This window comes from Tinamus guttatus, unplaced genomic scaffold (assembly GCF_059628265.1).
Source record: "Tinamus guttatus ecotype Peru unplaced genomic scaffold, ASM5962826v1 Tinamus_guttatus_pri_ptg000332l, whole genome shotgun sequence".
NCBI classification, from domain to species: domain Eukaryota; kingdom Metazoa; phylum Chordata; class Aves; order Tinamiformes; family Tinamidae; genus Tinamus; species Tinamus guttatus.
Window position 1 is genome coordinate 644,669 of NW_028288866.1, and position 14,461 is coordinate 659,129.

Sequence of the window (14,461 nt, forward strand, 5' to 3'; positions counted from 1 at the left end):
AGAAGTAATGTTTATTTTAAAAAAAGTGTAATTTAATATAAGTGAAATTAGGGTAATTGCTAATTATGTAACTGCAAATGAGGCAGATCTTAATCTTGAGGCAAGTTGGACTGTTGCAGGCTATTAACCATTAGTCTTAATGGAGTGTCATCACAAAGCAAGAAAATTATCCAAATGGCCCCACATCATGTATCATTTCTAGTGCTTTTCCTGACCTTTTGGGTAGTATCAGTGAAAGGAGCAGAACACCCTGTTATGCTGCAGGCTGGTCTAGGCCTAAATCTGGCTTAAAATTTAGTCAGGGAACGTAAAGACGTTATCATTTAAAACTTCTTTTAATTATCCCATCCTCAGTGAGAGTGAAAACTGTTTCTTAATTGTGAACATCTCAACTTTTGAGGTTTTTTTATTGCCGTGTGCACTGGAAGAACCCTAAAACTAGCAGAACTACCCTGAAGCTCAGAGCACCATGTCACCAAGTCACTAACTTCGCCCAACAAACACAGTGGCCTTGCACAAGCCACAGGACTGCTGGGAATATTCAACACCCTTGGACAGCTTTGCTAGGTATATAGCTATAATTTTGTTAGGGATGTATCTATAAAACCTACTGAGAGTAAGCAAATGTGAGACCATGGCGGTTGTCCTGCCATACGTCATTGACCCTGAGGGATTTTATGTGTCCTCTTAAAGCCCCTCTGGCTGCTCCTTGCAGCTCAGCCACGTGGGCCTTGGCTGGAGGATCTTTGGAGTGATGAACACGTTGGTATCCAGGACCTCTGGTACGTGCTGGAGCTTGGTGGCCACCTAGGAGAGCCCTGGTAGCATTCCCTCTCCACCAGATATCCATGTGGCTGCAATATCCGCTTTCCGTCGGCCCCCACTTGTTTCATGAAGGCTTCATTTGAAGGTATTTGTCCTTGGCTACAACGTGCTGGGTGTGCAGAAGAGCTCCCGGGTTTTGTGCAAAGCCTTTAACAACATCCCTGCTTGCATGGTCTGCCCTTCGGCACAACCACCCCGACTTCCTTGCTCCACTCCGACTTCCTTGCTCTTCTTGGTGTTTTCTAGCTAGCTTGGAAATACCTTTCACCCAAGGTGGCTGAAGGGCTAAATAAAAGCTCCGTCTTTCTTCTTTTTTAATAGAGGATTGAGCCTTTCTTGATGTCCCAGCTGATGACCAAGACTGTTGATTTAGGCCAGCAGATTATTCGATTTAGGAAATCAGGCTGAGGCATCTTGCAGCTGGGCCGACTTATCTTGAGTTTTTCTCAACATTGGAGGAACTGATAAGAAAGTCTTGACAGCTCTGGAGGTTTGGCAGAATAAGGGGCTTCCTTGAGCCCTGCAAGAGCCAGCAGATGGGGAAGGGAAGAAAGGAGAGAAATAGTGAAGGATCGAGTCTCATCATCTTGTATTTCAGGATATGCTCAATGCAGATCTTGCACTGGCACCATGTGCAGGGAAGTGAATTCACTTTCCCTGGCCTAAACTAGTGCCCTAAGTGAGGAAAAAGGGAAAAATAATCCCTGGAAGTGAGCCGTTCTGTGGATGGGTATTGCTCCTAAGGCAGCTGCCTTTGGGGACTGCAAAGCACAGGGCAGAAGGTGACCCAGGAGCCTGCAGAGTCCTGAAACATGGGCTGGGATCCCATGGGAAAAGGGAGAGGGAAGGCAGAAATGGGAACAACTTCAGATGGGTTTAACTGTAGGTCAGAAGGGAAATGCCCAGGTGGGTTGGTAGCCCCTGCTTTGATCCCTGCCATAAACTGACTTGGAGGAGAAACACAGTTCTTCTGAGGCTGCTAATTGGCTCCCTATTGATTTTATATTAAGATACTTTAGCACCTTTGTTTTCTGTTATTATCTTTAAGAAATATATCCCATGTCAAAGGCCAAAATGGCTTTTCTAGAAGAAGCACACTCGCTTTCCTTCCACAGCTGCCTGTTGTGTTTGGGCAAATCCATTTCCAGCAGATCTCGTTATAAACTCCTGTTTAGCTGGGGAAAACCCAAACAAAAGTGCAATGCCCAAAGTATTTTCTTTTCTGAGCACTGCAATAAAGTAGAGAATAATGCTGAGCAAGTGGGTCTGAGCCAGGCTGGAAGCAGCAGCCATGCCCATGCCGTTAAAACTTCACATTCCCTGGATTTCAGCTCCAGACGCTGGACCTCAGCCACGTAGTTTTGTTGCTGTCGGTGCTGCTCAAAATCCCCCAGGCAAAAGGCATTAGGCATTTTAGAGGGTCACAAAGGTGCCTCAGTTTCCCTGGGCCTCTCTCTGATGTCGGATCACGGTCGGATTTGGCTGCGCAGGGCAAGGGAGCTGCCTGCAAATGCTGATGTGGAGCTAATGACAGGGGCTGCCGTCCTGCCCCGCGGGCTGTCACCTTCTCCAAAGGGAACAGGGGCCACCCGTAACCACCTCTTCTTGCATCTGTCGCACTGACGCCTCATTTAAGTATATATTTGCCTGCTGATGGATTGCAGGATTTTTATAGCATCCATTATCCAGCTATCTGAGTGTTTCATAGTCTCTCTATTCACCCAAGTTTCTACATGATCCTTACAACACTGCCTGAACAACTGGCTTTTGCCCTGTTTGATACTCTCCAAAATCAGGTTTTGTAACTGAACAACGAACCCGGCACCGTGCGGTACAGCAGGACCACGGCAGCTCCACGGCTGCGCACCCGCCCCCGGAGGAGAGAGTCCTTCAATGCAGCAATTGTAAGAAAAGGGGGGTCAAATGCAGTCATAAAAACCAAAATGTGTAAAAAAATATTCCGTAGGTATTCGCTGTGGTAACATGGCAGTTGCTCAGTGGGGACGTGCTGCGGGACAGCGGTTTCGCTCCAGGCCTGCTGTGCTTTCGCTGGCCATCACTGTCAAGTGTTGCTCATCTTGGGGCTCATTTCTCTCTTTTTGGGGCGCTTCCCGTGCTGTTTGGAGCAGGCCGAGGTGTTGCAGTTTGCCGGGCAGCAGAACCCGACCGAGGCCGCGGAGAGCCCGGCTGCCGCACGTTCCTCCATCGCCAAAGGTCCATCCCCGCGGAGAGCGGGAGAGGAGCTCGTGCCACCTGCAGCCCTCTGAGCCACCAGGGATGGCTGGAAACAGATACATTGAGTGGATGAGAAAATTATGTAAATACCGCAACAGACAGCGATCTTTTTTTTTTCCCTTGTGGAAGTGCCAGAGGAGCAGATAAAAAGCCATGAGCAGCGTTTCCATAAGCCTTCCCTGCCTCGGAGGTCACCGTGCTGCAAGGCGACACACGGAAATTCATTTTTATTCAACTCTGGCAGCTTATTTAACTAGAGAAAAAGAAAGGATTTAATTGAATCGAGCCAAAGGGCGGTATTAGCTGATGGTCATTCCTGCCACACAGGCGTTTCCTATTCAGCCCAACGGGTTCCTCCGTGTGCAAAGCAGGAGCGAGCAGGATGCCTGGTATTCCAGGTCCCCACGCTGATGCCACCTTCCCTTCCTCCTCGGTGGGATCCCATTCCTTAGGGATGTGCAGTTGCTGCACAGCTGTCAAGCTCTGGGTGAAAGCTGGAATCAAAAAGCAAAGCAGTTTGGGGAAATAGCCCGTTTCCAATTTGAACTAGTTAATTAGTTTTTAATTGATTTTTGTTGTTGTTAATTCGAAGCTGGCACAACAAAGGGAGGGAGCCCCGTTCATTTCCCTGATTCATCCCTGTTTTGAGGACTTGGCCTTCAGAGCAGGAGCTCAGATGACCCCAAATAATGTTCAGGGGGTGCCCTGTGAGCAACCACAGTCATATCTCAGTGCCTCACATTGAACTACTGCGTTTCCAATATAGCACCCACTCCTTGGGTGTCAAACCCTACCCGGAGACATCAAAAACTCTTTTAAATGGACCCAGCTATTCCCAGTAGGGAGAAGGGCAGAAAAGAAATCTTTCAAGATATTTGCTGGGGAATCTTGAACGGATTTAAGGTAATAAGGGAGATTTTTAAAGCCAGGCTATTAATTTATGGATGAGGCTGCAGCCAAGTTTAAGAAACATATTTTTAAATAGCATGCACTAAAGTATAAATTCTCTTACATTTCTAATCTAAGATTGCAGTGCTATAGAAGTCAACCAGCCTGTTATTAAGGTTAGGTTGAGTAAGAAGCATAATTTGGATGTTGCTTCAATAGCCGAGCATGTTCTCGGAAGGCTCAAATCAGTTTTAACCTGATTCTTATGATAAAAACAATGTGCCTGCACCGTAAAGCTGGATTTCTTTCCGATGAAGCCTACATTTTATTCAGGTGCAATGACAGAGATCTCGCCTGCCTTGCTGCTGCGCTTGCACATTCACGTTGTCTAGCTGCCTACATAATTCTCTCCTTTGGAAGCACAGTTTGCAGCAAATACTCATGCAAATTAGGCATGAAACCGGGCATTTATCTTGATTACAATTCGGCTTCTACACGCACTTAAATAACTTCACCTCCTTCACGGGGAGCTGCAGAGACGCCGGTGGGAGCGTTTCAATCCTCGCATCCCTCCGCAGACAGGTTGTTCCTGGCCACCCTTGGGGATTCGTCCGGGAACGCAGCCGGCTGCGTCTCCTGCCTCCCAGGTGCCCTGGCTGCAAAAGCTCTGGAGCAAAAGGAACTTTTCCTTGCAAAGGCCCCCTTGCAAAATGGAATTTGCTGCAGTCGGGGAGTTCCCGGTGGTTTGTGCCTCGGACTGGGGGTTGCTGGTGCTTTGTGCTTAGCTCGCTCCCAGTCCCCTCATCCCAAGGGGCTCCAAACTTCCATCTCCCCTAAAGCGCTGCCATAGGATGCGACGCTCTTGGCGCCTTTGTGGCTTCTTTGGGGATGCAGCTGGACTTGTCCCCGCGCTCCCCAAGGCCCCGACGCCCACGCTCGTGGGTGTCCCCCGCGACTCGCAGCCTCTCGGGCTGCGGGAGCCCCTTCCCGCGAGGTCTTTCCCGCGCAGGGGGGTGTCCGGGGGGGCGGCGGGGCCGGGGCTCCCTCTAGCCGCGCGCGCGGGGACGTCACGCGGCTCGGCCCGGCTGCGGCGCCCGCGGCCCTCGGCGGGGCCTCGGGGCGGCCCTCGCGGAGAGGAGCGGGGGAAGCGACCCCCGAATTCGGCAGCCGCGGGAGGGCTGGGGGCGGCTCTGCGGCCCGGCAGCAGGTAGGGGCGAATCGCTGCGTCCCCCGCCCCTCGCTGTGCGCGATCCCCCCGGCACCCGCTGTGCACGGCCACCTCGTCCTCGTGTCCCCCCCTGCACCCTGCTTTGCACGGCCACCTCCTCCTCGTCCCCCTGCACCCCCTTTGCACGGCCACCTCCTCGTGTCCCCCGTCACCCCCTTTGCACGGCCACCTCCTCGTGTCCCCCCCTGCACCCCCTTTGCACGGCCACCTCCTCCTCGTGTCCCCCGGCACCCCCTTTGCACGGCCACCTCCTCGTGTCCCCCGGCACCCCCTGTGCACGGCCACCTCCTCGTGTCCCCCCCTGCACCCCGCTGTGCACGGCCACCTCCTCCTCGTGTCCCCCCCGGCACCCCCTTTGCACGGCCACCTCCTCGTGTCCCTCCCTGCACCCCGCTGTGCACGGCCACCTCCTCCTCGTGTCCCCCCCGGCACCCCCTTTGCACGGCCACCTCCTCCTCGTGTCCCCCCCTGCACCCCCTGTGCACGGCCACCTCCTCCTCGTGTCCCCCCCCCGTCACCCCCTGTGCACGGTCACCTCCTCGTGTCCCCCCCTGCACCCCCTGTGCACGGCCACCTCCTCGTGTCCCCCCCTGCACCCCCTGTGCACGGCCACCTCCTCCTCGTGTCCCCCCGGGACCCCCTCGCCCCCCCGGTGCAGCCGCCATGCAGGGTCCCCCCCCGCGCCCCCTCCCCCGCCCCGCGCCCCCTCCCCCCTCCGCACGCCCCTCGCCGAGGCCACCCCCCCGCTCCCCCCCCCGCCTCATTTCGCAGCCGCCGGCGGCTCCCGCCGCTCTCACCGCTCTCTCCGTGTCTGTTCCCCCCTCCCCAGGCCAAAATCCTGCACATGATGGACGAGAACCAGCAGCTGGCGCTGCGCATGGACGGGGCGCTGCAGGCGGCCGGCCAGGAGGTGACCGCGCTGCGCGCGGAGCTGGCGGCCACCGCCCGCCGCCTGGCCGAGCTGGGCGGCCCCGGCGGCGCCATGGAGCCCGGCCCGCAAGGTGCGTCCGCGCCGGGGGGGGTCGGTTCGGTTCGGGCCGGCCCCGTGCGCGGTTCGGTTCGGTTCGGGCCGGCCCCGTGCGCGGTTCGGTTCGGTTCGGGGCGGGTTGCAGCGGCGCTCGCTGCTCTGCGCGGATTTGTGTTCGGTCGCTTTGGTGGTCGCGGAATGCGGGGGGATGGCGACCCGCGCGTGTCACCCCCGCGCCCAGGTGCGTCTCGCCCTCCTCTTCCTCTTCCTCCCTATCCCGTGTCCCTGCTCACCTGAAATCCCCGCAGCCCAAGGGCTGCGCTGCTCCTCTGCCCCCCCGCCCCCTTTTTCATTTCTTCCTCCCCTAACAAATCTGCCCGTTTTCCAGCCAAATTCCATCCCGCGTTCACGCCCGGAACAAATAACATGGAGCAGCCATGTTCTAACGGGGACGGCCGCGCCGGTGGTGTGCGCTGGGCGGGCTGGGGTCCGGCGGGATGGAGCATCCCGGAGTTGGGCTCGGCTGGTCGCTCCGACGCGCCGCCGCATTCCCGCCCGGCTGCAGCGCGTCGCTGCCAAGCAAGCAGCAATTCCGTCGCTGCTAGTCGAGCGCTGTTTAAATAAGGATATATATATTTAACAGATAATTACAGGCTTGTCAGGGAATTCGCCTTGGAACAGTGTTTGTGTCAAATGGAGCCCCGCGGAAGCCTCCCCCTTCCTGGGAGAGCTGTAACTGAGCAGCATTTGCACCTCCGTGAGGCAGAACGCCAAGAGACCCGATTCCCTTCGTCCATCTCTCTTTCCGTGACGGTTTCTCGCTCCGTTTCCCTCTCGGCACCCGCGGCCCCTTGCACGGCATCGCTGTTTTCCACCGTTTCAGGCGCAGGCGACGCGGGCCACGGTGCTGGGGAGCAAAGTCACATGCAGGGGTGCTCCGAGCCCATATGTATCCACCTCTAATTGAACGTGATTGCAGCTGGAAGGTGTTTCCTCTCCCTGCTGGTGCTCGGTTTGGACTGCGGGTCCTGCTGGATCGATCGCTGCCGGCTCCGGCTCTTAGCGCAGCAATTAGCAGCAGTCCTCGGTGGTGGCCGGCAGGCTGCGGGCAGCCGGGTGTCAGCGCCGTGGTCAGATTTATGAGAGTTGCATTGATCCCCTGCACAAAACGGGGACAACAGCCGCGCAGACCACGGCACCTGCTTGGCAGAAAGGCAAAATCCCTGGGAAATGCAAGCACGGGGCCCTGGGGCTGGCCGCACACAGCGGGGCCACGTGGGCTTTTCCTCCAGCCCGGTCCTAGGGCGAAATGGGAACCCTCTTAATTCATTAACGTTTGCGGAGTGCTGGAAGATGCAAAGCGCTGCCGATACCTGGGGGTTATCAACACAGCCTGTGGCTCGCGCGATCGCATCGTCCCTGCGGCGCAGCGGCTGCACGGGGCCAGCGGGACCTTTCTGCTGGTGACGGACAAAAAGAGAGATTTCCCTCGCAGATCTCCGTGCACTCGCATCATTGCAAGGTGAGAGGTTGACACCCACCCCGGAGGCCGCTGGGGACCTCCACACCGCTGCTGTTCTGCAGGGAATCACCTCAGGCTGTTGGAAACGCACCTGTAACGTCTGTAATATGTTCAGATGATCCTTCCTTTAACGCCTGACCCAGCTGCATTGCCCAGCGGGGCGGGTAGGTGGAGTCATGGCTAAATACATAGTGATGTTGCTAGGTCTGCTTTGGAAGTTTGGGTATTTTCTTTTTTCAGCCCCCTCCAACGTGTTTCCCAGGTGCCGGTAACTTGCTGGTGATTCTCTGTTTTGCTAGGAGGGTCCCCAGCGCTTGGGCTCTGGCTGTGCTGGGTCCCCTGCTTTGCTGTGTGTCGCAGGGTTGCGTCACGGTAATTCCTGCTCCGATGGGATGCACGGAGGCCCTTCGGCTCCTTGCAATGCAGAGCTCCCCATCTCTGGCCGATGGCACTGGCGGATGAGGGAGCCCGAGCGTGGCACGGTGCCTTGCTCAGGTTGTCAGCACCGGCGGCGCGGCCCCATGGAGCCTGGGCGTGTAAACCCGGCTGCGCTGCCCGTCTCCACTGGGAAATGTCCGTCCTTGCCGGAGATCCTCTCCGGGAGCAGAGCTTTGAGGGGCTGCAGCCTCAGAGGTGCAACTCTGGCCAAAGCTGGAGGGGCTTTGGGTAGCTCTTCCATAACATCCACTGTGGGAAAGCAGTGCTGGACCCCCCCCACTCCAGATGTTTTCTATGGACCCCCCCAGATGTTTCCCAGGAGATCGATGTCTTCCCTCCAGCATCCTCCTGCTTGGAAGCAGCTGCACTTTCAGCCTCTTTCGGAGAAGGAAAACCATCCCAGAGCCTTGAGGATTTACTGTGATTCCTGCAGCTTCTTCCAACTTGCGACCATCCATAAAACTCCAAATGGGGGATGTTTTCTTAGCCACACTTTTGTGTGGTTCCTCCGCTAATTTGCTTCTCGTTACTAGAGGTGCTGGGAAACACTCGTCCTGCAGGAACGTGACGCTGCGTTTCTCCTGGCCTTGGACCGGCCAACGAGCTTCGACAGCCTTGGGCCAATCCAGTGAGGAGCACGAATGGAAAATTGGGAACATCGCACTCAATTTTGTTCCTTTTTCTTCTTAATGTCAGTTTGTCAGAGTAGCTGGATGAAGAAGGCTTCGATGTAGCTGGATGCAAATGGCTGGCATGAATTGGAGGTGGTGCCTGAGATAACGGGTAGGAAATTATTAAACCTTCTCTGGTTCCCTTGGGGCATGTTTTCTGCATATCTTGAATTTCTTTAGGTATGTGTACATAGTTCAGAGGGTAATACCATTAATTAGAACAACAAGAAAGACTAATAAAAACTATAACCCTCAATAGACGCTGGGTTTATCCCTGATTAACCGAGCGGCTCTGATCTCGTCGTAAATCAGTGCGTGGCATTAGGAGAGTGGCATTAAGATGGTGAATAACGTTGCCAAAAAGTTTCCAGCGTTGGTTGCTTTAAAAAGGCATAAAATGAGAAGGAAAATAAAACATCGCAAAGAGAACTTTACATAAAATATGCAAAGGGAGGATAAAACCACAGAAACGTGTGGGTTGTGTTTGGGTTTCTAACCAGAAATAGGGGAGTTACAACACTGCGAATTTTTCCAGGCATCCAGCGCTCCCGCGTTTCAGGCACGCCGGGAAGGCGAGGGGAAGCGCAGCCCGCCGGGCTCGTCCCCGGGCGCTGGGGCAGCTCCTCGCTCCGCTTCATCGCGTTGCTCCGACGTGTCGGAATCTGCTTATGGCAGATGATTTCCTTCCTGCCCGATCGTCCAGGCAAGCACAAACTTGCTCTGTGAGTCATTTCACCTCTTATAAATGATGGAGAACAGGGAAGGGGAGCTACTTTTGATAAACTAATGAAAAAAAAATGTAGTTTTATTTTTATGATCCAAAAAGGCGGCACAGATACAGCAAAAAATCCTCTCTCTCCTGGATTTTAAGCCGACCTTTGGCATTTCCTCACGGACCGTTTGCCCCCATTGCGAACTTGGAGGTCACAGACCCCATTGCAACTTGTCGCGCAGCGACCCGGCCCATTCCCACATGGAAACGGCGCCGGCCCCACGGAGCTGCCGCTGCGGGGATGCTCCCGCCGGCCGATAAAAGGCAGCAAGAGCCTTATCAGTGCTGGGCTGCTGATAAACCCCGATGTCTCTGAGGTGAAACCAGCTCCGTGGGCGGCTGCGGGAGGCGGCTGCGAAGCGCTCGAGCCCTGGCGAGCTTCCCGTGCGGCTGCGTCACGGCCCGGCCCGGCTCGGCCCTGCGGCGGCTCCCGCTCGTGTCCGGACCGGTTGCGCGGGGAGGGAGAGGCCCCTCCGGAGGGCAGGTTGTGCAGGAGCTGCCACCCGGCCGCGCGCGGGGACTGCTCCTCCAGGTCCGTCCTGCGAGGCCGGTGGCAGCTCCGTAACCGCCCCGAGCAGCGCGGCGGCCACCGGCACCTGCTGCGGAGTCACCGCGTGGTCAGTAAGGAAACCAAAGCGCCTTGTTTAATAAACACCCCCTGTGCCTTGTCCCTCTGGAGGGAAATGCAGCAGAACCAGCTGTGGATGATGCCCAGCGCGGTGCTGCTTTTACTATTGTATCCTTGTTCCCGGTGGGGTTTAGCCCCGCGCCGGTGTCCAGGGACAGCGTGAACGCGGGTGGATCGCACGGCCCTGTCGGCCCCGCTCCGGGGGAGCCGCGTGCGCCCTGTTAAAAGGTCCTTGTGCAGTGACGGATTCCTGCGCTAGCTCCTGGTGGCTCCTCGGAGTTGGGAGGATGTTATCCCAAAGATCAGTGGCTGCCACTCGGTTCCTATTAGGCCACCTCCACGGCACAAGGTGCTTGACATTTATTTATGTCTACAGAATTTTGCCGTCGGTTCTTGGGGCTCTTTCTTTCTTTTCTTGCTGCGTGGACCCAGCATCGCCTGCATCAGCATCCAAGACCTGGCAAGCTCAGAGCCCCCCTGAGACAGCGGGAAGCTGGGCACTTGGAGGGACTCAAATCCTAAGCAGAAAAGTAGGAAGGGAAGATGGAGCTGCTTGGGTTCTCCCCGCTTTGTGGAGAAGCTCTGCGGTTTTTATTTTATTCCTGGAGTGGTGGTGTCCTGGTAATTCACTGAATTATTTTGCCAACTCTGGGGAGTACATATTAATTACGCTACCCAATGTCAGCAAACTACCAGCAAATACAAGTTGTGTCCAGGATATTTAACTTGGCTCCCAGACGTTGTATCTTGGGCATGCTTCTTCCACAGGAGAAAAAGTTCCGAATTCCTGGGGAACGCCTCTTCTTTTCGTTTTTAATTCATGTTTATATCAATCAGATAATACTGTTTTAAACTAAATGTCTAAGCTGTGATATCGAAGCTACTTGAAGATTCACTCCTGCAACTTAATTAAGGCCGCGTGTTTGGAGCCGCAGTCTCCCGCCTTCGCTGAGGTGCTGCTAGAAGAGATTATTGACTTGGAGCGGAGCCATCGCATTATCCAGGACCAAATCTCTGGAAAGAGGAAGGAAAACGAATTTTTCTGTCACTTGGCCATTCCTAGCAGACCCGCCGCAGTCCCCGTCGGTGGCTCTGTTCTGTTTTCCCCTCCCTGGCTTAGCAGATGGCCCCAGGGATGAGCGAGTCCGAGATCCATGTGGCCTTGGCGAGGGTTGGGAATGGCACCGGGAGGGAGGCGAGGGGCAGTGCCAGCACGCAGGGACATGGGTGGTTTTCCCAAGCAAACCCACGTGGCGTGGAAGGAGCTATGGGTAAGTTATGGGTCGTGTCAGGACAGCGATGGTGGAGGTCCAGTCCATCCAGTGCACAGGCTGGGAGGGCCCTGCCTGTGATTTGGAGCCGTCTGTCCCCCGGGACCGCCGCGTTCCTTGAAATCGGGATGTTTTACGAGAAATAGCTGGGGCTTTATGGCTGCTCTCGCCACCGCTGAAGAGGGGTCAGAGTGTAAGCCAGTTAAATGCCTGGATTGCCCTGGTGTCTTTGCCACCGGATAATGGAAAATTCCTGCGAGGAGCCTGCTTGATCGCGGGCCAAAGGAAACAGGATGAAGCCTATTCCACCAGCGACAGGAGAGAGGAGCACGCGGAGCGTCTTCCGGCGCCTGCTGCCAGTGCTTGGAGAGACTTCGGCGTGTTTTGCAGGAGAGAAGAAATGCCAGCGAGAGCCTTTCCATGACTGCGACTCCCCTTCCCAGCATGGGCCTGGGTCCACCCTGCTGCATGGAAACGTGAAACTTCCAGGCAGGGAGTTAAAGGGAATCTTAAACATTAGTATCTAGCAGAGGCTGTTGAAAGAATGTTTTCAGACCCCTTAGGAATATGCTGGTGTCTTTGTGTTACAAACCGATTTGTGCCATAAGGCTTGAGGCCGAAGGATTCAACTTGCACTTTTTGCATGGTTATCGTTAATAAAACGCCTTTGCTCTTTGATGGCCACTTTCATTCAAGGATCTAAAAGAACTTCAGTAGTGCTAATGAATTAACCTCCTTGATCGCTCTTGAGCATGGCTCTTTGTGCAGGAATTTGGTACAAAGCCTCGTGAAGCCGGTGGAAGGATATCTGTGTCCTTAGCTCAGGCAAATCCCTTAATCCTTCTGTGGCTCCGCTTGTCCAGTCTGCATCCAACACTGAAGCCAAGGAATGTGGTGGGGTAGCACCGAGGAGGTGGCTATGGAGGGCACAGAAGGACCACCAGGATGGGCAGCAGTGGGAAAAGTGTTCCTGGATCTCCAGCTTCCCAAGCCTAGCGCTTCCTTCCCAGCTTTATTCCTGCAGCTGGTAGGAAATTGGAGGTTTGCCACTGAAGACGATGCTCCTTCTTCTCTCGGACACAGCCACGGATATGGGTAGCAGCAGCAGAGCTGTGCTGCAAGGACAAGGCCATAGGTGCTGTCCAAAGCTCCCTTTCAGTCCTGTTCATTTAAAATTTAAACCTAACAGCTATCAGCCAAACCACCATGGGAATTCTTCTTCTAATATTAAAAAAGAAAGGCTAAAAGCAGTTAGGAGCAGGTGCTGTGAGCAGCTTTGCATCCTTCTCCAGCAACGTGATGGGTCGTGTCATGTCCCTATGTCTGATCAGCTGTGACAATCTATATTTTATGGATTCTCACTCTATTAGTTCTCTGTTACAACTTCCCCTCTCCCCTACTATTCATTAATTGTCTTTCAAAACTCTCTCTTCGTTGCTCTGATGGTTTTTTTCCAGTGGATAAGCCTGTTACAGATAATCTGGTTTGCTGAATTTCCTTGCTGATGGGCAATCTTCTTAACAGCCTCCTTGGAGGATTTCATCATGTTTGGTAACAGGACACAGCTCCGTATAAATATTCTGTTTCTTCATGGTCTTTCTGCTGATTAAGGTCTGTTTTCTCTCCTAAATAAATAGTCTCATAAAATACTTGGGCAAGGGGAGAGCTCCGCGGCGCCCTGGCACGCGCTCAGGACTTCTGAGCAAATTGCACCGGCCAGAATGTTTGAAATTCTCTGTTGGTTTTGGGCACTTCAGTTTCCATAGATCGGGAACCAAAAAAGCAAAGATAAAAGAGGAAAGGGGTATAAACCTAAAGGGTGATGCCCTGCACGGCCCAGAGTAGGGAAGGCCGCATGGTTTTGGGGGGGATGTGCCTGCTTTGCTGAATGGAAATAGAGGCCAAAAGCTGCTTTCGCACTTGTTATAGCCAGTTCAGTTATAGCAATGAAAAAAATAGCTCATTTTTCAGCACCGTTAAAAATAAGCCCGTTCCTTTTCGCGTGTGCTTCAAGGATCTTATTTCTCTGTCCAAGGAAGCACCGGATGAAGGGTCAAGGAGATGACGGTTCCGTTCCCGACTGTGCCGGCGCGTTGCTGCACGATCTGCAGTGATTCATTTGATCTTTCTGGGCCTCGTTCTTGCAAATAAGGATGCTGGCAATAATGTACTTTTGTTAAAGCTCGGGTAATGACTTCCCATTGTCCCAGCTCTTAAAGCTCTTGTACAGAAAATGCTATAGAAAATGCTATATGGGAGTTAGAATCATTACTGCAATTGCTTGGAGAAAAGGCAGGGGAAATAAAAAAAAAAAATCCTGCACTGCAGGACCGTGGTTTTTGTTGGAGGGCCCTGGCTCCATGGGGAGCAATAATTTCGCCTGGACTGAAATAGGAATAAGGCAACCACTGTCCTTCCCATTTGGTGTTTTATGGTGACTGTAACCATGCATGCGGTACCTAGGTACCCAATCTGAGATGTATTAGGAAAACAGGGGAATAGATAAGATTGCTCTATAAACTTCTTAAATCCTGGCTCCCACCCTGTTCCTTATTGCTGCTAATTTACAGCTTGCTAAAAATAGGTGGCGTAGAAAACTTGGAGCTGCAGAGACGGGGACCAAGCACGACTGTAAATCACTTGACAGCTCATTTCCTCATAGCAAATATCTTGCTCTTATGACTATATGTTTAGATTAAGGAAGGAATAAGAGGAATAAAATGTAGCAAGAACGTTGTTTGGTTACTGCAGGTCTCAGTAGGTAGTTGTTGTTTTTTGCTTTTATGAAAAATAGCAGAGGTGCACAGCAACACCATCGTAATGACCAGAATTGGCTGTTGGTTTCTGTAATTTAGACATATCTCATGTTTGGAGGTTTGGGCTGTTAGTTGTTAGTTTGGCAATGAGAATTGTTGTGAGTGCAGGGGCTGGGCTCAAAAGGGCAGGATCATGCCCAAAACAGGTGCACGAACAGGGATGACGACACTGGCATGAGGGACGATGGCATCGGCGTGGC

At 53.7% G+C, this 14,461-nt stretch overlaps 1 protein-coding gene across 2 annotated transcripts in view; it reads left to right on the plus strand.

The window, feature by feature from the left end:
• Positions 1-14,461, plus strand: part of KAZN (kazrin, periplakin interacting protein) — a 103,156-nt gene that overhangs the window by 71,235 nt on the left and 17,460 nt on the right. Inside the window, exon 3 of one of the 2 annotated variants that reach the window (XM_088529562.1) lies at positions 6,006-6,177. The exons of the other annotated variant lie outside the window; for it this stretch is intronic. Within the exon in view, the coding sequence (XP_088385688.1) occupies positions 6,006-6,177 (172 nt within the window). The remainder of the gene's footprint in view (positions 1-6,005; positions 6,178-14,461) is intronic. 2 annotated transcript variants of the gene reach the window in all.